At 36.6% G+C, this 22,060-nt stretch overlaps 1 protein-coding gene across 2 annotated transcripts in view; it reads right to left on the reverse strand.

Moving 5' to 3' along the window:
• The window catches only part of PCSK5 (proprotein convertase subtilisin/kexin type 5), a 228,426-nt gene that overhangs the window by 101,460 nt on the left and 104,906 nt on the right, over positions 1-22,060 (reverse strand). For both annotated transcript variants that reach the window (XM_054283563.1, XM_054283562.1), the window contains exons 8-9: positions 15,642-15,854; positions 5,516-5,616 (exon numbers count right to left, since the gene is read on the reverse strand). In XM_054283563.1, the coding sequence (XP_054139538.1) occupies positions 5,516-5,616; positions 15,642-15,854 (314 nt within the window). The remainder of the gene's footprint in view (positions 1-5,515; positions 5,617-15,641; positions 15,855-22,060) is intronic.

Below are 22,060 nucleotides of genomic sequence, written 5' to 3' on the forward strand. Positions count from 1 at the left end.
GTCATCTCCAAAGGAACAGTAAAATAAGACTGTCCAAAAGACAATGCTCACTGTCTGCTTAATAACAACATGGAAAGAGCAGCAACAAAACCTTAGGTTAATAAACACCCTTAGAATCAGCTTGACTGTGAAGATGGAGAAGGCTAACATTGTCTTAGGTTAATAAAGGAAGCTATGGTTAGCATTAGCTATTGTACACAGGCCATTGTTTTGACCTGTCTTCCACTTTCCAAAAGACTCACTACAGAGACACTGCAATTCAGTCAAACTGCTCCTCTTCCACCTTCCTCATTTTACTCCCACAAGGAACTGACAGGAAGAACAGCTGGGATCCCTGCTCTCAAGGTGAACAGCCAGAAGCATCTCAAGAGTAACTTGAGAGACTAGCCTACAAAAGCTGATGCTGGAAAACACTTGGAGAGCCAAGAAACTACAGGGAATAGAGCTTAAAAGTCTCAACTGAGAAAATGCCAACTGAGATTTCTGAAAAGCTTATACAAATTAAAGGCATTGTGCTGGCACCAGAACAACAGCTATCCACTACTTTTACTTCTAGCTGTTGCTCCAAAGCACAGACACAGAAAAACTCAATGAAGAAGTTAAAAATCATCACAATCAGACATTACCTGTTTTTAACCTTGTTTGAGTTTAAGAAATGTCTGAATTGAATTTTCTTAAAACCTTTTAAATGCAAGTTAAATGGAAACTTTCAGCCTGAATGGCTATTCTTTGGCAAATTTTTATGTAACTGAACACAGGAACAGGAACTAAAGTACACCCAAATCAATGTCAATACAGTAACTGAAATTCCTAAGTGGCATAGGTAGTTAAACCTCAAGATCTAAAGTGAGCATTTATTAATGGCTATGTTTTTCAAATACTTCAATATTATGAGCAAACTATGCAAAAAATGCAAAGATTCAGAAGGAGATTTTTAACTCACACATTCTAGCATGGCCTTCCATAACAGGTAGTCAATCAATGAAGCAAAGACCTAGCTAAAGCACGTAAATGATAACCTCTCCTCCTGCACTCGAATTCTAGCTATAGAGGACACTTGACAGCACTTCCTCAATTTACCTCAGCTGTCTCATCACTTTTAACCTCTGACTGTATTTATGACAAAGCCCTCATAACTTTGATAACACAGAAATACGTTCTCTGTATCCAAAGTTGTACCTTGCTAGACGGTGCACTGCTTTTCTCCTTTCTGTAAGAAAATCAATCAATCTGGGAAGTATGCAAATATCTGTTCAGTTGCCAGAAATCCAAAGTATCTAACTCTGACACTGCTGACCCCTTACAATGTGAACTCCATTTTCCTTTTATCTCAGTGATTACACTTGGTGGTACTGTCTTCTAGAAGAATGTGGTACATTATCACTTCTCTCTCTAGTATCCGAATTCACTAAAATTCTTTTGCTCTTCCCAGAACTACCTTGTTCTAGCCTTGGTTCATGCAAAAACAGCAAATGCAGGATTGACATTGATCTTTTGGAGCAAGCCCAGAAGAGGGCCAGGAAAATTATTAGAGGGATGAAGCACCTCTCCTTTGAGGAGAAGATACATTCTTTCAGATAGTGGGTTTAGATTGCATCTTTGCTGGCAGGGGGGTAAAGCGCTGGCACAGGGTGCCTAGAGAAGCGGAGGGTGCCCCTCCCCTTGGAATTGTTCCAGGGCTAGGCTGGATGGGGCTCTGAGCAACTTGGTCCAGTGAAAAGTGTTTTAGCTGATGGCAGGGGGTTGGAATGAGATGATCCTTAAGGTCCCTTCCAAATGAAATAATTCTAAGATTCCATATCACTCAAGTGAAGAGAATCATGGAGGAAAACAGACTTTCTCCAAGACTATACCACTGAGTATACCACATGGTAGAAAGGTAGGAGACTAATACTTCCATTTCAGTTGCTGCTTCTTACTAATGAAACTAGTTTACTGTACACCACATGCTGGAAAATATGCATTGGCTTACAGACAGGAACACACAGTTCAATTGGGGATGTATAATGTATTCTTCTGTCAGCAACATAAGGGTTTTTATTTAAATTTGGCTTCTTTAAAGGAACATGGCACAATGGTCTCTGGAACAAATACAGGGCCATTGTCTCTCCTGACTCTGATTTCCTCAAATCCCAAATCCAACCTTTTTATCAATGAGAAAGGTATCTCTGCTACCAACAACAGATGGTACTATGCAATGAAAATATATTCTTTATAGTAAGAAAACTGCTGTCTCTGTGCACTAAATTGATTATACTTATTTTCTCATTTACAATTAGAAGAATTTGACATTACATAATGATTAAGTGCAATACGCAAGCATTTATTCACAGGATCTGATCAAGGTACTAGATATACTAGGAAACATCTACTGGGTACATGTGGAAAGCAATCTACTCCCTAAATACCATAAGAAAACTGCAGAACATGAAAATTAAGATATGTCTGAGTGATAGTTGTTGTGTATTTGCAACCATGCACTGTAACCTCAGGGATTCCAAACAAGCAGTCCGAAACTCAGTTACAATTCTTTGATACCTGAGGAACAATGTGCCACTCTGATACTCAAACACTAGATGAAAATAATAAAAATGTGACCACGTTATGCATAACAACACCCTCAAACAACTTGTTACCAGGATTTCATAAGTGATCCCTGTTGGAAGAAATGGCTAAGTGGAGGGCTCAAATCAGTAGGCAGGTAAGAGATCCTCCATCAGGTATTTGCCAATCCTACCATAGGGGCTTGTCAAAAAAACTGTGAGCAAGACATATGTCTTGCTTTTTCTTTGTTTGGTTGAATGTACCTTTGTGTGTGAGCTGAAGCAACCTCTTGGCTGTTCCAACTCACACCCAGGCCATATTAGTACTCTGCTCAACTCGTGATGGTCTCCCAGGAATAGAACTCACCCACTGGGCAAGTTCTATGACTTCCACAGACTCAAAACCCCCTCATGGTATAAACTGCTGTGTTTTCCAGCACAAAGTGGAATGAAACAATACCTTATTACAAACATAGTCAAGAAGTGTTTAGGACTAATTGCTCTAATATTTAAGCAGCTTGCTGTACAAAGAATGTAGTTTACCTTGCAAAACCCTTTTCCAACTTGTCTTTTAAAAAAATCTCACATAAACACTGCCATTAGCAGAGGTACTAATACGGAATCTAATGAAGAATTTATGAAAATGCAAACTCTGTTTGAAATAAAATAGTTCCAATAAGCAGTTAACTGAGACACAGTATCATGTGTCCTTTATATCAGATTTTAAAAGTATTGTAGAAAATACTTCAATGGCTTCAAAACTTCGTAACATTTACCTAGGGTCACCTCAACTGAGAGGCATCCCAGGTTAAAAATACAACCTGAAATTTCAAATCACATAAATAGGAAATCCAGAAACTGCATGAAATAAATTAAACAGATTCCATACATGAAAACCCAAGACATTAAAACTTAATAGATCACAATATTATCTCCCTATATAATACTAAAGGCTGTACTTCATAATCTATAATGTCACAACACCAAAGATGTCTCCAAATTGGTGAAGAAAACCATGCTATGGGAAGCCATAGCATGAGAACTATTTTTCTCCCTAGTTTCTCTCTGCTTTTTAACTACCTTTTTTTTTTTTTTCTGTTTTATTTAGTGGCTGTGGTTAGCAGCAGTGGCAGATTTTAAGAGCACATAAGAGAGAAAAGTTAATGAACGAAACTCAAAGGAATAAAACCCATATTTATGGTATTATTAATATAATTCCTATGGTATTGGTATTATTAATATAATTCCTAATACAAAGGCTAAGATCTAGAAACAGAACCTTCCATCTTTGCCTCCTTTTAGAATCTGTTCCATTTAATGAAATGGAACAGATTCTAAAAGGAGGCAAAGTCAACACATTTTCACTCTGAAACCCTTTTTAGTACCATGCAATGGAGTACTACAAATACAAAAGAGTTACTAGGATATTTAGTCACTGGCACATTTTGTCTCCCTCACCACACATAAAGCTTTACCACAGTTTTGTCTTTATGTCTATCATAGCTACTATTAGTTTTGGAAAAAAATGCTGGTCCATATACACTAATATGGATTTCCCCCTGGTAGAGTCACTGAGAGAAAAGGGTAAGCTTCTCAGTCTGTTTTAAGATGTCACAATCTGCTTTGTTGCAGATCTTGTAAGATATAACTTTTCTGAATCTTTCACCTACAACAAAACAGAATTAATCAATTACCAATTTCAGTTCATTAAACGAGAATAGTGAGAAAAACTTACAGCAAGTTGGAATGTACACAGACAGAGTCTTATCTGCATTTGCAGATTGTTTGAAATGAACTTAAGGATTTTAAAACTGGGGTTAAGAGGACATTTAAAAGTTAAAAACTTCCCACAACAACATTATATTAACTTCCCTAAATACCTTTGTCTCTGATAACTGCGTTAAGAACACACAATTATAATGCCACACGTGCCGCACTACTTAAGATTATGTCAGGCCTTCATTTACAAACTCTTATGCTTATAACTCAATGGCAAAAAATATTCTGTGCCAAATATTGGGTCAAGCCGTCTTCAAAGAAAGCAACATGAAAGATGAAAACATAATTCTAGTGTTACAAACTACACACAATTTAAATCTACTATTGTGTGCAAATTTCTTACTTCCTTCAAAGAAAATGGCTGACCCCACAGGAAACTAGTTTTCTTAAGAATTTAATAGAATCAATCTCCTAGAACTTAAAAAGATTGAATAGGATTCAGGGTGAAGCATTCCATCTTAGACCTGCAGGTTTTATCCAACAGAGTACAAAGTAATGCAAAAGGTTCTAAAATACAGATTTACCTAAAGATCACCCACATTTCTGCTGCTCCATGAAGTACATTGTGGATACATATTAAGCATAAAGAGCCAAATCATGCAACTAAAAAAATGCTTTTAAGACTGGAAATTTTTTGAGCTAAAGGTACAAGGACTATGGAGCTACACTATTAATGATTTTTAGAGCTGACGAACTTGATCTGTGTTAAAAAACAGACTTGTGCCAGCATGCAGAAATTGCAATTTTATTTTACATACTACATTTACTTATATTCAGGTTAACCTACACCTCCCAAACCTCTTTCAGTGTTCAAGAAGAGACATTGCTAAGAAGAGCCTGGTGAATGGAGGAGGTGACCTACAGTACCCTGCAGGGTACAGTAGACCTAGGCAGCTTTCTAACTGAATTGTAAGATATTGAGAGGATGCTATACATAATTTAATGGAAACCACCTGTGCTCAACAGTGTTTCATGTTACTTCAACACTGAGTACTCTGTCAGTATCTGCACAGTGCCAGCCTTCCTTCATGTGAAATAAGCATGGAGATCTTTCCTCCCCTTAGGAGGTCACAGTGTATTGTCACAAGAAAGTTTCTAAAGCACTGTGTGAAGTCTGCATAAAGGTGCTGGATGAACGAGAAATATCTTCCTGTATGCTTAATTTTTGTTTCAGAATATATCTCAGATCTTACTTTGCTTCCAGTGCCAGGGCAATGATGCCTGCAGCCATAGGTGCAGAGGCTGAGGTTCCAGTATGGCTATCTGTGCAACGCTGCCTCAGGTCTGTAGTAATCTGGAAGAAATTGAATGTGTGAAATTAGAACACAACTTCAGAAATCAGAGCATGTTTCATATACTTGAATGAGTCACTTGTATGTGAAGGGTATTTTCTTCTTTAATTGCAAGCAAAGGAAGATACATGATGTTAGATGTTCTGAACTTGAAGACACTTGTTCTGAACTTGAATTTGGACAATATTCTCTATATTGCTCCAATCAACAAAGACACTTCTAAACCAGAAAAACATGCAGAGGGGTTTGAAACTGCACAACTGCAATTCTTTCATTCTATATGGATTTACAGAGGACTTTCCCTCCAAGAATCTCAAAGTGCTTTACAAACAGGAAGGAACTAAATCTTATATACAGCCTGCTTATGCACATTTTAGAGACTATATAGAGGTATGGAGGGTTTTATTAGGTTGCTGGAAGTCAGAGTGGAATTATGTGACACAAGAGAATTCAGTTTTGCTCATGCTAAAATGTTTAATCTTTCATTTACTCCTTATGCAATAAATCACATGAAATTAAGCAGTAATTAATCGGAAAATCCTGATGCGATCAAAATTTGGCCCAGCCATCACCAGCCAATTAGATGTTTTCAGTTTTAAATTGTTACATCTTATGTATAGATAATTACATGCTGCACATATGTAATTTTGTATGTAATCTAAGTGGATGTACAAACTGTAATGTGCAATACCAACTAGACATACAGCCTTCTACTTAGTGTTAGGATGTTTCTATCCAATAATGATTTTAGACAGATGATTTTTGTAAGAATGTAAAACACACACAAAAATGTGTTTATTCTAAACCTTATTTCTTTCAAGGCAATGTCAATTCTGCTCTGTGCTTGTCTTCCTGAAGAAGTAGTTCTTTGCAGGAGCAATGCAACAGAGGTAGGATGTCACTTCTACCTAGCAGAAGCTCAGGCAAAACCCATGCAGACTGGAGAACAATTGTTTGAAGATAGCAGTCTACAGCAGGGAAACCTCCATGAAGGTGCATGACCTGTGATGTCCAAACTTAATCTGAGAATTTCAGTCCCTGCCCCCTCTGAGGGGCAGAGAAGTTGCTTACATAACATTTTATCTAAGAACATGGAATTATTGTGTTCTAATTCACCAGTATTGCACTTAATTTCTAACACAGATTTGCACAAAGATGGGAGAAGGAGAGGATCAGATGATCAAAAAACTCACAAAAAAGCATAGAGCACAGCTTTGAAACCTCAGGATACATGAAATGTGATCTAAAAATCCAGCTGCATCTCATCTGGCCAGAATATAAGCAAATGTGTGCAGGAAGGATAGGTTTCACACTTGATGAAAATTCACACAACATGTAAGCATATGCAAGTTAACACAGAAGATTTTTAACAGAAAAGGAGCTAACAGCACCAAAAGATGTTGAAAACCATTAGGGAGCAAGTGAAACAATATGGAAGCTTCTAAAAATTGAATAAGACACGTGAAAGCATTTATAATGTTGGATCCTTAAATGAATAAACTTACCAGGGGCTGGATTTCTTGATTATTGAAGTCTAAACAGAAGTTTTTCCCCCTTTTTATACAATATTCTTCGTTCGTGCACACCTTGTTAACTAATTTCTTCTATCTGTCATTGGCTAGAAGTTGAAACCCCATAAATAAAATGTTTGTGTAATTTCCGTCTCTGTTGCCCCTTCACCTATTGACTGTCTATTCATTTAGATTATGAAAATTATCAGTGTTGGGAAAAGCATGTAAATTGCATAAGTGTTGTGACAATGAACTGTGACAAAGAGAGGAAACTGCAGCAGGAACAGCCCTGACACTGCATTGCCTATATGTGCAAATTCAAGTGGGGATTTTCCAGGTGGAATTAAGAAGTCTGAATACTAGATGATGACATGCACCCAGAGATATATAAGATGCAGAGGTCCCATTTGGAAAATACTGGTCAGAGCTATGGCAAGGACCAGAAGGAAGGCCAGGAAACAGAGTGAAAAGGGATTAATACATGCTCATGTCTTTCATATCCTGGTACTTTATGCCCTGCATAAAAGTGGCACCGCAAAGAGCATAAACGGCAACAAAGCATCCAGGAGCTCAGGCAGGAAAAAAAAGTGCTGTCACAGGAGGGGACTTCCGTCAATACAGTGAAATTCACCTGAATTGTGCTATCCATGTTTCTCATCCTCTGGAAGACCATCCTTCCAGACAAATTTCACTGTCCTGTCACTACAGATATCAAGCACAACAAGCCCTGACATCTCTCTAACTTCTTCTAAATGGATACTGTGGTAGCAATTTGAGCCCTTGTCTTGCTTACAGCAGACTCTTCAGCTGAAAATGTGTTAAGAAAGCTTTGTATGTGTGAATGCCAATTGAGCTAATTCAAAGGAAAGTTGCTGACAGGAGCTAAGATGTTTAAGTGTAGATTACCTCCAAGATCCGAGGCGTGTTTTTCATCACTATGGATTCACTGTCAGGGAACTGTTGCATTTACCCCAAGAAAAAAGAGTACATGATCACCAAAAGGTGAGAAAATTTCAAGAAGAAAAATGATGTCCAAATTCCTGAGCAACATAACATCATCAATCACAATAAAAGGATGTAGTGTTTGATAGCACCATGAAGCTGCCATTAGAGCATATTAGCAGTCATTCTGATTGTTAGGGTGGAGAGAAGGAGAAATTTTTAAATCTTTCATTGAGTATAACACAGTCGTTGATCTGCAAAAATGCTGATTCAACTTTGCAAGAAAAGTCCATGCAGTATTTCTAGGGCCAAGAGTTACAACAACTTCTAAATAAGCTGAATCAATGAGGTTTATTTGAAGACAATGATAAAGTTTCTGGTATTTGTCTAGTTTAATCAACATGAAATTAGCCACAGACACCTTGATGAAAAGCAAAGATAAATTATAAAAATCATTGCAATGCACTGTAATACCTCCCACAGGCATTGGTGCAAAGTTTTCAGAAAAACCAGGCATTGATTAAAGGAAAAAATCTAGACACACTGTAACAGTTTCATAGAAGCAACTTGCTTTCTGAAGGAGATGCCAATTTTGTACAGTTATTATTAAGGCTGAATCATCAATCTTCCCATAGTTTTACCAACTGGGAAATTAATGAATAAAGTAAAAAATGAGATTTCTGTTAGCAGAGAACAAGCTCATATACCCTCTCTTAAGCCTCTGCATTTCTTTGTATTTCATATTTCATGACATGAGTTTTCCGAAGTGATTGAATAACTTTTTACCTTCTGCTACAGTTCTTCAAGACATATTGATTTCTGTGAATGTGTCCCTAGAAGTGAAAAGATTTTAACAAAAATCTATTCTACATTCTACACAGCCTATGCATCTGTATGTACCCAGAAGAGAAGACGTCACATTGTGCCCTGGGATTATCAGGCGCATATCTTGATAACCTGAGTGAGTTTCTGAAGAGAGCAGGCTTTTGTGTTTTAGGAACTGGCAGGAGACAGGATGGGCTTTCTTTTGTTGTTTCAGTTTTAAGTTCTGCTGAGAATAGAAGTTTATCAACAAGAAGAGACAGAACATCAGCAGATGAATTACTATTTATCAAAAGACATCAAAACAGGTGGAACATGAAGTAGATACATTATTTACAGGAGATAAGTAATTTAATTGGCTTATAAATCATATCTATGGGGAACTTTCTGATATCAAAATCTTAGTATGTCATGAAATCATTTGAAAAACAAATTCAAAGGAAATTAATTTGTGCGATATGTTTGATAAGAACCATACAGATAACTCTATTACATGATGCTTAACCTGTCCTAGCCACATGGTCTGGCAGGGGGAACCTATCTTTAAGCATTGTCCTATGGCATTCAAAGTAGCAAAGAAGAGAATAATATGAAAAAATACCTTGATAACTGCATATGACTAGTGAATACTTCTGTACACACTGAGTATGTGAGGTAACATCTCTAAAGAACTATAATTTTATAGTCTTTACCTACTGTCCATTTGTCTCTGTAAGAGTTTCTATGCCTGTAACTGTGCCAGCACTTTGCAGCTGCTTTTGAAAACACCTAAAAGTAATTCTAGTCCTTTTCCATAAGAGTCTATGTAAAAGGCATACATCTATTGGCATCTTTGGAATATTTGCTTGCTTTTAATATATCCAGAGGGTGGAAACTTGGTTCATAAGAGGCCAACTATCACTGCAATAAAACTCAGTACAGTATAAAGTCAAGTGCACTTGGTGTACTTTCCTCAACAGCAAGGAACTCTTCCAAGAAGGTGTGTCTACCTGTAACTGTTAGCTTAAAATATTTTAAGCTGTCATTGTACATGACAAGAAAACCCCTCCAAGACTAGAAAAACTTCTAAAATTATATTACATCATATATTTTTAACAAGGAATTATAAAAAGTTTATAGTAATAAAAAGAGAAAAAATAGTGTTTTGTGTAGTTATAAAAGTGTTTGTGATTCTATTACTCCATATTGAAATTGAATCATTTTTATAACAATATTTAGTCTACAAAGTGAATTTGTAATACTTGGTTACTGGTTTTTCATTTACCTTATAATACATTCTTCATATACTTACTGGATAGAAAAACAGAGAGGAAAAGAAAAAAAAGATATTCAGGTAAAGAATTGCAAGGAAAAACAGGAAGGACCTGTGAAACATGACATTATACAACTGTAACTCATTCACTGTTCCTAAGTCTTGGGTAAGTATTTCTGTACCACAACACTGTAGAATCTCACATGATACTGAAATCTGTGCTGTGTTACATGAAAAAAAAAAAAAAAGAAAAAAAGAAAAAAAGTAAAAAAAAGAAAGAGAAAAAGTTAGTTCATTTGATGTTGGTTGTAAATCCCACGCCAGGTCACTTCTTCCTGGTTTACTGCTATGGTATTAGAATGTAGGAGTCTCACTCCAACAAACAAAATCATGTTATGATCTGATCAAGTATTGTTACTCTTCAAATTTTGGCATAGAGCTCAACCCTGCATTGTTTGTCAACTGCATATAAATTAATAAGCATAATAGAATTTGGATAATTTAAATTTGATAATATTCTTTCTATTCACCCAATATTGTTATTTTTCTCCTTAAAATTGCTGCAAGCTCTCAGTTTCTTGTAGAAAGTTATGAAGACAACCTCTGACTCAAAAGGAGCACCATTTTAAACAAAAGTGTGAGATATAATGCAGGGAAAAGGATGCATGGTACATCAGTGAAAACATAGTTTCTAGACTCTTCTAGCACTTAAGAGAAGTTTAAAAAGCTTATTATTTGAAATATTCAGTTCTGTCTTGAGTTCACTTTTCGTTTCAAATAAGACCTCCTTTCAAGGTAAATGATACGTGATAGGACTTTAGGAGGACTGAATTTGAGACAAGAATAGCAATACAATCATGAATGCTCTTAAAACAGACTATAAGCAAGAGAGTCACACAGGTAACAGCAATATTCCTGTCTCCATGAGAGGGTGTGTATGCTTAAAGGACTTCTCAACAATCAGTTTGAAAAGCTGGTGCCACAATTTCATGGAATTTCTCACTGGGTTGTAGCATAATAGAATCACATACTTATCCCTTATGTGGACAACTGGTTTACACACAACCCAAACAGAAGCTATTTATCTCCACTATGCTTATCACTTCATCATTGAAAGTATCTGGAAAGGGAACAGCCTTGCATGGCTTTAAATACCAAGTACCCCCAGTAAAACATGGAAGAGTTGTGTGTTTCAAAAGTCAAGTGATAATACCGTGCAGGAAAAAGAATCTTGGTAGGAATTTTTATAGTCTGATTGTCAAGCATTTGGGATCAGTGACTCTTGCAACTGCAACTGGAAGGTTGGTTTGCACAAGAGTAGCCAAGGATAAATTACATTCGGGTAAACAAATGGTCAACAGACCTGGGTTAATTCTTATGGCTACTCAGACTTTTGCCATTTACTGTGCAAAATGATGCACACTGTACGACTAAACTAAAACTGGTATATGGAACTGAATTGCTGATCTGAATAGTAAAAACAATTCATCTGTCTAGTAAACAAACAGTGCTTATAGAACTCATGGAATTCAATTAAAAATTATTTTTACTTATCTCTGATATTTAATGTGAGATCTCCAAGGGAGACTCCAGTTAAGAAAATTTTTAGAGTAATATTTTAAATTTTTTTCAATAATGTTTATGTAAATTATCTTCCTTAATTTTCTAATTATGGGGTAATTTATGTGCATTCTATATATATAATTATTATCTCCTTTGTAAGGTATACTTTTCAAAAATCTTATAATAAGAGATTAACCTGCCTGTATTAGCACACTGCAAAGTTCCAGAAGTGGTGGGTACTATACTTCAGTAAACTAAAAAATTATATGCTTGTGTTTCATGAGAAGTCTTTAACAACAAAGGTGAGATCACCTCGCTTCCAGGTGTTTTTGATCCTAGTACAAGACGTAAGAGAGTGAAATGTCAGAAATTAGCAATGTTCTCTTACTGAAATAATAATTCTGTGAAAGCAGAAAGTGTGCATTAACTGAAAAGAATGGATGACAATCAAGAAAATTAGATCTATTAAGAAATCAGAGGAATGCATAAAGCTTAAATTAGCAATGTAGGAAAGTACAAATAAGGACTGAGAAATACAGAGATGATATACTACTTGATATTAAAAACATGAGCAAGGATATAAAAAAACAGCAATTAATTACTTTTGAGGAACAAAGATGCAGAAAGTCAATAAGGAAAGATAAGATTAAATGGTGAACCCTAAAAAATAATATGTGTTTTATTTTCAAATACGTCACAAGCAAAATAATCCCCAAAACAATACTGTTTTAATTGTCCAAAGATAATAGTTTATAGTAAACAGCTATTTCATGGAATGTTTCTTTTTGGAAAAAAAAAGTCTAAATTAATTTTTCAGAGCATAGAAAGATGATAAATCATCGTCCTATTTATCTCTATTTTAAATAACAAGTTAATATTAGAAAGATTAGAAGTGCCAAAGGCTCTTACAAGAGCTGAAAAGGGAACTACTGTGTTTTTTTAGCAAATGTTTGAACACTGCTCAAATTCCAGAAGACTGACAGAAAACCTGCATAGTGTCATTATTTTAAAAAGGGTAAGCAGTATTGTCCTACTAATGTCATCTATTTGCCACCTTTTGATCTAGTGTAAAACAGCTGGTACAGGATTTAAACTAATTACTAATAGATTAATTAGCTAGTAGTATACTCAATGGTGGATAAGATGTTGGAAAAGAAATGTGCCAAAGTACTGTAGTATTTTTTTCTGGCCATCAATTTGGCTGAAAGTAATATACTCAGGATTTTACAAGACACATCACGTAATACAGAGTATTTTTTCTTTAAAAATATTAAAATTTAAGAGATTTAAAATGTACATAATGTATAATACATTCATTTAAACTGGGATAATTATATGGTCCAAAAATGTAAGCATGAATAAAAATTAGAAGCAGAGAAATTATATACACTCTTATAGCATATAGAAGATAGCATATAGAAGAAATGATTGCTGTTTCTAATCATAACCAACACATGGTACACCGGACAGTGAGACATCACCCAACTTACCCACCCAACATCCTGCCTGATTCTCACTGCAGCAATTGCAATTAAACTAGGACTAGTACCATTCCACTTCTGATTCCCAGAAGTACTCCAAGGCTCTCCTCTCACCACCGGCCTCCTTCTACCCACCCTCATAAAACTTCCCCCAATCACAGTACTCTACATGACCTCCTCCTCACTTAACCCCACACTCTTAACCACCCTAGTCATCCTCTCAGCAGCCCTTGGAGGACGAATGGGCCTCAACCAAACACAAACCCAAAAAATCCTAGCCTTTTCTTCCATCTCCCACTTAGGCTGAATAGCAATTATCATCATCTACAACCCTAAACTCAGCCTCCTCAACTTCTACCTGTACGCCATGATAACTACAAATGTCTTCCTCACCTTAAACACAATCGATGTGCTGAAACTATCCACCCTATTAACTGCATGAACCAAAATCCCATCCTTAAATGCAATACTACTCCTAGCCCTACTCTCCCTTGCAGGCCTCCCCCCTGTGATAGGATTCCTGCCCAAATGACTTATCATTCAAGAGCTAACCAATTGTCTTCTACAATTTGGTTCTTGGCCACAGTAAAGATTTTACCAAAGACATGGAAGAAAACACCAGCACCTTCAGATGAGTATAGGAGAAACATGGAAAATGACAAAGTGCCGATGAGGGCTGATCTGAAGGTGAGTACTAAACCAGCCAGTTGTTAACAGTGGGATAAGGAGACCCTAACTACCCTTACATATTTCCTTCAACCACCAGCTTCGGAAAAGAGAAGCAGCAGCTCTGAAAGTGGGCTGAGCATCACACAGTGATAGACACATCACATGACAGTGAAGCTAACAAGTCTCAGTCAGAGTCAATATATTAACAGAAAACTGACCCGGCACACACAGGCACCCATTTTCCAGTGCTTTGGTCACTGAATACTGCTGCTGCCTGCCTGGTGTGTCTAGTTTGGATTCTAGAAGCTTGTAACGTGAAAAAGGGTTTATAAGTAAACATGACTTAGACAGAATGATACAAGAAGCTTACCTTCCATTATCAAAAGGGATTAACTGTCTGGGCTACATTGGCAGAGAGAAGACAGACAACTGGAGCGGTCTTCATATTAGCAATGAAATCTGTGACACCAAATGCTTAGAAATCAAAGCTAAAGGGCCCCAGAGAGCAAACAAGAGAGATCTTTTAATGGCAATGAATAATTAAAAGCACTTACATTAAATTTCAGGTAATTTTTTGTCACAGAAAACTTTGAGACCAATATTGATTTTGCTTATAAAAATTGTTGTTGACTTGACAGCAACTGCTGGATTCAAAGGACTCAGGGAAGTTCTACAGACTTGGCAAAGTAAGAGGTCAGGCTGGAGGACCACAATCCCATCTGCTCAGCTTGTTAGTCTCACTGAAACATGAAGAAGTTAGTGAACGTCTTTTAAAGGACAGTGAAGGGAATTTAACCACAGAAGTGAGGACTCCTAGTAGATACAGTAATTTTAAAATTTATTATTATTTATCAGGGATAACAAGAAACACGTCAGGAAGAGAGAGAAGACTTCAGTGAAGAGCGGCAACTAAATAACAGAAAAATCATTGGAATTTAGAAAGATCTCAGAACAAGTTTAAAACAAAAATTAGACCATCTGAAAATAACAAAGAATCCAAGAAGGGATGGCCAGCATCCCAGAATCCTGAAAGACAAGGCAGACAGTATTAAAAAAAAAAACATAGAGCCAAATATTTGTAACTCTTTATTGACACCAAGAGAAGAATATGCTAAGGACCAGAGAGAAAGGTTAGATGAGTCCTTAAGAAAACATAAAGAAGAAAAAAACCACTCCAAATCCTTCAATTTTCTGATCCAGAAGTAATAAATTTCTGTAAGTTAAACACTTGAATAAATAAGCAGAGAAGAGGACTATAAACCTCATCCACCTGAGAATAAAGGACTAAAAGGTTAAAAGGAGTAGAATGTTGAGTACTGGAAAGTAATGGGAATGCATTCATTTTGCAAAGACACATAGGATGTACAAATACTAATGATATCTACAGATTATCCAACAGAATTAAAACTATTTTCATTCTCCAGCAAAGATGAGAACATTAGGTAAAATGGATGCTGTCTGCTTAGGAATGAGAAGAGGAGCGGTACAGAAAAGATGAGCACTGAGCTGAATTTTCCTTCCAATATATTTCCAGAATGGAAAGCAATATGAGTAATAAGTGACAGTCACTGAATGTAAAAGAGGACTGGGGCTGTGTCAAAACAAATATGAGAAAATAGGTATCTAGGTAAACTGCTAATATGTATGTAAAATGTTAGAACTATTGATAACTAGATTTAAAACAAAAGGAAGATATTTGTGTGAATGGTTTCCCTTTCTCTCCATCCCCCAAAGTCACTGTGCCAAATACGAACACATATACATGAAAAAACAAATAAAATCCATACTATTTTCCTGTCATAGGATTCTCCACTGCTGTACGTTGTAGCTAGTGTGGATGCACATTCTTCCAGATACCACGGCTTTTTTCCACTTTCAGCTGTGCTGCTTATGGAGATAGTGTAGATGCTGTTGGTGTAGCCATCACAGGAGCAGTGGTCTCGACTTCTTCCACCATTTCCAGAAGCCCAAACAAAGACTGAACCTAAGCCTCTTCGTCCCTGTTTGGAAACAGTACAAAAGATTTGATTAATAATTCTTCTCAACTGCTTAATAGCCAGGTCTTTTTCCCCAAAAAGACATCTCATGAGAAGAAGAAAATAAAAAAACCAACTACCCTGAGAAGAATTTGAAATGAGAACAGGATTTAGCAGATTTCAGAATCTGACATTACAAAAATTAAGTAAATGAGTGGCATGAGCACAGCTTTAGAAACAACTTTTATACAGTGTTTGTTGGTCTGCATCTATATTATCCAGATGTACCAAGAAAGTCATGCTGAAAACTCAGATGAAGTAGTAAAATATCATACTGGGTGAGCTTTCTGGGTTGCAAGCACACATTGTTGGCTTATGTTAGCCTCTCATTCACTAGCACCCCCAAGTCCCTCTTCAGTCCTTAGTAAGACTGCTTTTGATCTGTTCATCCCACAGCTTGTGTGGACATTGAGGGTTGCTCTGATGCAGGTGCATCACCTTGTACTTGGTCCTATTAAACCTCGTAAGACTTCCACTGGCCCATTTCTTGAGCTTGTCCAGGTAACTCTGGGTCAGGTTTCATCTTTCAAGAGTATCGACTGCACTCCTCAGTTTGGTGTCATCAGCAAATTTGTTGAGAATGCACTAGATTCCTTCATCCATATCATTAATGAAGACAGTAAATAACACCAGATAATAATGCCAATGTCCTTGGTGAGGTTGTGCTGGCTATCCCAAATCATGTCCCTGATCTCCATGTGTCTTAGCAGAGCTTCTAGGAGAATTTATTTCATAATCTTCCCAGGAAGAGAGGTGAGGCTGACCAGTTGGTGGTTGCCAGGGCTCTCGTTTCTACCCTTTTTGAGGATGAGGACAATGTTTCCCTTTTCCCAGTCACCTAGGCCTTCACCAGACTGCCAAGAGACTGCTCAATTATCATGGAGATAATTTGTGAGTTTAATAAAAGTATACTACCTGGAAAGACTTTCCAGCAAAGTAAGTTAATTCTTTTGACTAATGTCTACATGAAGTTATGTCTCTAAAATTCAAATTTTCATTGAGAAACATTTCAAGTAGTGAGAAAAATCCCAAGGTACCAAGTTTAACGTACTACGAGATCCACATTCGCCAGACACGATCTGTTTAAATATTACAATTTTTTGGGTTTGTTTTGTTTTTATTTTTTGTTTGTTTGTTTTCAAGACAACCTTTATGAAGTGTTACAGCCCCCTTTTCCACCTTTCTTCTTCACACACAGGTCTTGAAAGCAGTATATTATGGCTAAACCCCATGGGCAATTTCATATAACCAACAATACAACCAAGACAAAGAAATGAGAATTCAGGGTAAGCAAACCATAGCTTCCACTTATAAAAGAAGAAAAAAAAATTAAAAAATTGTAAAAGAACTTCTCAAAAAGATGCATAAAGAAAAATGTCCTACTAGTAGCAGTCTATCCATCATTTTTCTGCTGTTACCATCAGATGGTTCTGCATGCAAACAGCAGAATAACATGATTTGTCCCATGCAATACAAACCTTTTCACTGCACTGTATTATTAGTCTTTATCCTAATAAGTCTATCTTATTTAGAGTGTTTATCCTCTGTGTAATCTATTTCATTAGATGTGTACTTATGCTGCTGTGCTAATAATGAACAAGCTGCAGAAAAAGGTATTTGAATAATTTTTGGCCAAAATTTTGAAAAAATGGTGAAAACATGCCAATGGATTTTAGAAATGTATTTATAATTTAAACATGACAAACATCAACTTAGATTTTTGATTGTAAGGGCAAGGCCTTAAAACTAATAGCCATTTGCCCCTGGATTTATGTTTTCATGCTAAGGTTCTTTTTTGGTAAACAGGTTATGGCTAATATATCTTTAAAACTAATGACTCCTGCAAATATGTAAAGGATCAATGTCTCTGTTATTGCAATAAAAAGTAAATACCAGATGCACTGACCAATGGAAAAGAGTACTTTCTATATACAAAGTGAGAATTGCCATTCCTCTAATGCATTGCAAAAGTGCACATATACATGAGCCCAGCAGTTCACAGAAAACAACAGCATTACCTTCAGATCAGAAAACATGCTAGACATCTTGTTTCTAAAAGATATTTGGAAAGCAAATGGCAGTCTTAAAAACAATAAAAACCTCAACCCTCCAAACTAATTTCAACACTTGTGTTCAGAAGTCTGGATCTGGTGCTGTGTAATATAGATGGTTGAGGGGCTACAGAAGTAGTGGTACGTGGACAGTTGGACTGGCTGATCTTGAAGGCCTCTTCCAACCTTTATGATTCCATAATCCTATGAGTCTATGAACTTGATTAAAATTAATTAATTTCTCAATTCAGCAGTCCAAACATGCTTAGAAAATACAAACTTGTTAGTAACTATGCCCACCAAGTAAGTAGAGCAAGAGTGTCAGCCGTTCTACTGTATGTGAATGTTATTCTCAGCTGGTATCATCTAAATAAACACAGTTAAATAATAGTTGGACTGTGTTACAAAATTAAGGCAAACACACATGCAATGCTATGTACATGCTATGTAGCTTTTATTTATTTTTTATCTAAATCTATCATTTGTCATCTGCCAGGTGCCCAAGGGTATCAGACAAAAAGTCAAGCCATAAGATGCCAAGAAGCCAACCAAAAGCAAAGGTGCATGTACAAATCATATGGACAGAACTTGAGCAAAACTAAGAGTTGGTGACTCTTCTATAGAAGAGGTATAGACCAGTGTTGAATGCATGTCCAGCAAAGTATGCCCAATGTTTGTCTTATGATTTTAAAATTTCATTCCCTCCCCTCTAGGCACAAAGTTTTTCCTGCTCTTCCATTTGCAATGACAGCTAGGGGCTGCCTCCTATAAACTGTGAATGGCATCCATAATTCCACACTTGTGCTTGTCAGTGCACCAAATCAGACCACTATGAAAAGTTATCCTTTTTTCTTGTCTACTTTCTTAAATTGCATAAAATGTCATATCATTTAAAAGAAAAAAATTAACTGTCCCATTATGCAAAGAAAAACTGTTTCACTGATGCCTGTGACTTGCTATTGACCCAGCCACAGTACAATTTTCTAGTACATTTTCTAGACAAAGCCAGAGTACTCAACAGACAGCTTAAATGAAATGGACTCAGGTTGTTTTCAAAGAGGCCCAAAGGCAGAAATTGCACTTGTAAAAGCATGAAAGAAGAATCTTGGGGCATTCTGTCTTTTTTCTGCTAATGCCTCCTTTTCCTTGGTCAGCAAATTGCAAGCAGGTAAATGATACAAAAGCCCCTTTTTGTTTTTTCCAGTTCACCAGCATGGACAGGTTAAGTCTGTCAAGAATCAGAGCCAGTATGAACATGCTCATAATGACATCTGCAGAATTTCCTTATACTATTACAGAAACATCCCCTGCTCCAAGTGTGTGTGTTTGTGTATGCACCACATCTTTATGAGTGAATGAACTAGCAGTACTGGCAGGAACCTTTTTAAGGTAGAGGTTTTCACACACTCAAATAAAGACAACCAGCAGTCCCACACACTTTTAAGATGCTTACAGCACTCTTTAAAAAATAATAAAGATGCAGTAAATACAATAAGTGCCAGTCAAGTAAATTTTAATCACACTATTTTATAAATTTTAGACTTTACATTCATTCACTGCTTTACAAGTCAAGTTGCCTTAATCCAGCCTGTGAATCCTGATTACTTCCAGCCCAGGAATCAAGTGCCCCAATAACCCTCTCTGCCTGTGGAGTGAGTTACTGACTTGATAGGTATGATCAAATTTACCAAGGAACAAGGAAGAAAATGTGAAGGAGCAGGAAAAGCAGAGGACAGAACAGCTGAACTGGAGTAATTAAGAGCTACAGAGGTGGCAGCCAGGGAGAGATAATTTGGCACCAGTATGCTGGAAATTGCACACTAGAGCAGAAAACAAACCATGAAAATATAAAATGGAGAGAGAAAGAAGGATACTCTATCCACACCTAGAGCCTAAACATTTAATTTCCTCTATTCTCCCCAATACTGTCCTAAAATTACTTCATGTTTCCAAGAACAAAAAACTACTGCCAGAAAGTGAAATTGATCCTGAAGTGGAAGCTGGAAAAAGAAGCCCATGGTATGACCTCTTCCTTAAACACTAATTCCTAAAGAGGAAATGTTCATAACTGAATGTGCAGAACAGAGGCCAGCATTCTGGAGACCTAAAAATCCTACTATGCAGGCATGGCTTTTAGCTGCAGCATAGTACAATCACTGTAGTGCTAAGCACCAAGGATCACAGCATCCTGAGAAATGCACCTGTGAGATACATCCCCTTTCTTCCAGTTTCTGCTGATTTCTGCACTCTATAGGATCTGGACAGTGCTGCCCTGTGCAGGGACACGGCATTGCCAAGCTGTTCACTGTCAGCATTTTGCTTTTGACCAGTAGCAGCCCCTAGCTCCTGCTGAGTTTCTACCAGTCCATTTAACCTCTTATCTGGGAATGAAAAATAGTTTGGCACAACATTCTTAAAAGACTCTTTTGTAGACTGCACAGCACTGAATTTTAAAGTAGGCATCTCTCCAAAAACAGATAATGGTAAGTTGAGAATCCAAGTCAGCAATTCTAAATTGCTACCAGAAGACAGCCCAGCAGATTTTTTTTTTTAACAGTCTTCTCAGATATGAAAGAAAAAAATCACAAACAAAAGGAAATATTTCTCAGGCCATTAATTATGTTGAGGTCTTCAAAAAATAATGTTTGTGCCTCAATTTATTAAAAATGCACACTCACAGTATCTATGAGGAAATGAGTAATTAGCCAAACAGGTATGCATAAATAAAGATGCATGTTTGGGGGAATGAACAAAAATAGATATGTGTATTTCAAAATTAGAAGTTACATTTTTACTCTTAGGAAAACTAGGAAGTAAATAAAATCTTTCCTGTTTCTAAAACACAGCAATCTATATACACATAACATACATGCAATGCAAAAATATATGACTACCTACATAAAACAGTGATTATCTTATATTTTTGGAAAGGGAAGTGATTGCTAAGAAAGGTTACTGGCTACTTCTGAACTAGCTCCTTAATTAAGAAAACAAAAGACAAAATAATTAACCATGCTAAAAAAAGAGGAAAAAAAGTATTTTGTTATCTCTTAGGATATGGTACCTTTGAAACATTGAAGCTATAAAACATTCTAATGTACAAATAATATTGAATATCCACAAGCATGTATGTATTTACACACTAATTATCAGGACATATCAGTGGAACAATTCAATATGTAGGCTTCGAGTAGTGTATTTTTTACTTTATTCTTCATGAGTAAAGCAGTTTAAATAGCTCCAAGATATTCCCCACAGAGCTATAATTAGTGCCTGAAGTGCAACCAAAAGAACTGTTGGCTGAAACCTGAAATATGAACATGTGGAATATTGGAATGAATTTCTCATTTACCTAAACAAAACAGAGCCAGCTCAAGGACTGCAAGTTCTGGTTGAGGCTCTCTCTCTACAGTATCATTACTATTGTTACCAGGACAAAACAAATTGTCTATGGCAAACACAATGCGATAACACAAGAGCTTGCTTTGCCAAAATTTCTGTTGTCCGAAGAGTCTCTAGTTAATCAGAGGTGAAATTGTCCCTGCATACAAAGCCAAAATAAACAAGCAGTGCACAGGAAAGCTATCAGTGTGAGAATTGGGTATGTGACTGATGTTATACACAAACACCCATTATATGGGATGGGTTCAGGCAGTTCTCATTGCCTTTATACTGCTATCTGATTAAACACTCTAGGAAGGAGCCCAGGGCCACTAGATTCACACAGCTGTTTTTCATGACTTACAACAGACTCTTCCTTGTGGAAAACTTCAGGTTCAGAGAAGTCTATTGAACTCTGGGGTTTAACAAAAAGAACCTCCTATCTTCTGCAAATAAGTTTCTCTTCTAGATAAACATGAAAATATGGCTGCTTCACTTCTACTTTTGCAGACTGAGGACTTAGGGAACAACTTTGCTCAGTCTGTCTCCCACAGTGCTCATTTAAGAAACAATGTACAGGCTGTGTGGAAAGTCATTGCCCTCACAGTTTTGTGCCTTAAACTGTTAAATTCTTTGCACAGAAAACTTTTGACACCAAAATTCCAGTGATTTCCATTCCAGAAATCTCTTTTTTCCTATGTGACACATAGAAATACATAGATACTACTGTTCAAATAT

The sequence above is a fragment of the Melozone crissalis genome, unplaced genomic scaffold (genome assembly GCF_028551555.1).
Source record: "Melozone crissalis strain CALT ecotype California unplaced genomic scaffold, PUWL_Pcris_2 ptg000036l_1, whole genome shotgun sequence".
NCBI lineage: Eukaryota > Metazoa > Chordata > Aves > Passeriformes > Passerellidae > Melozone > Melozone crissalis.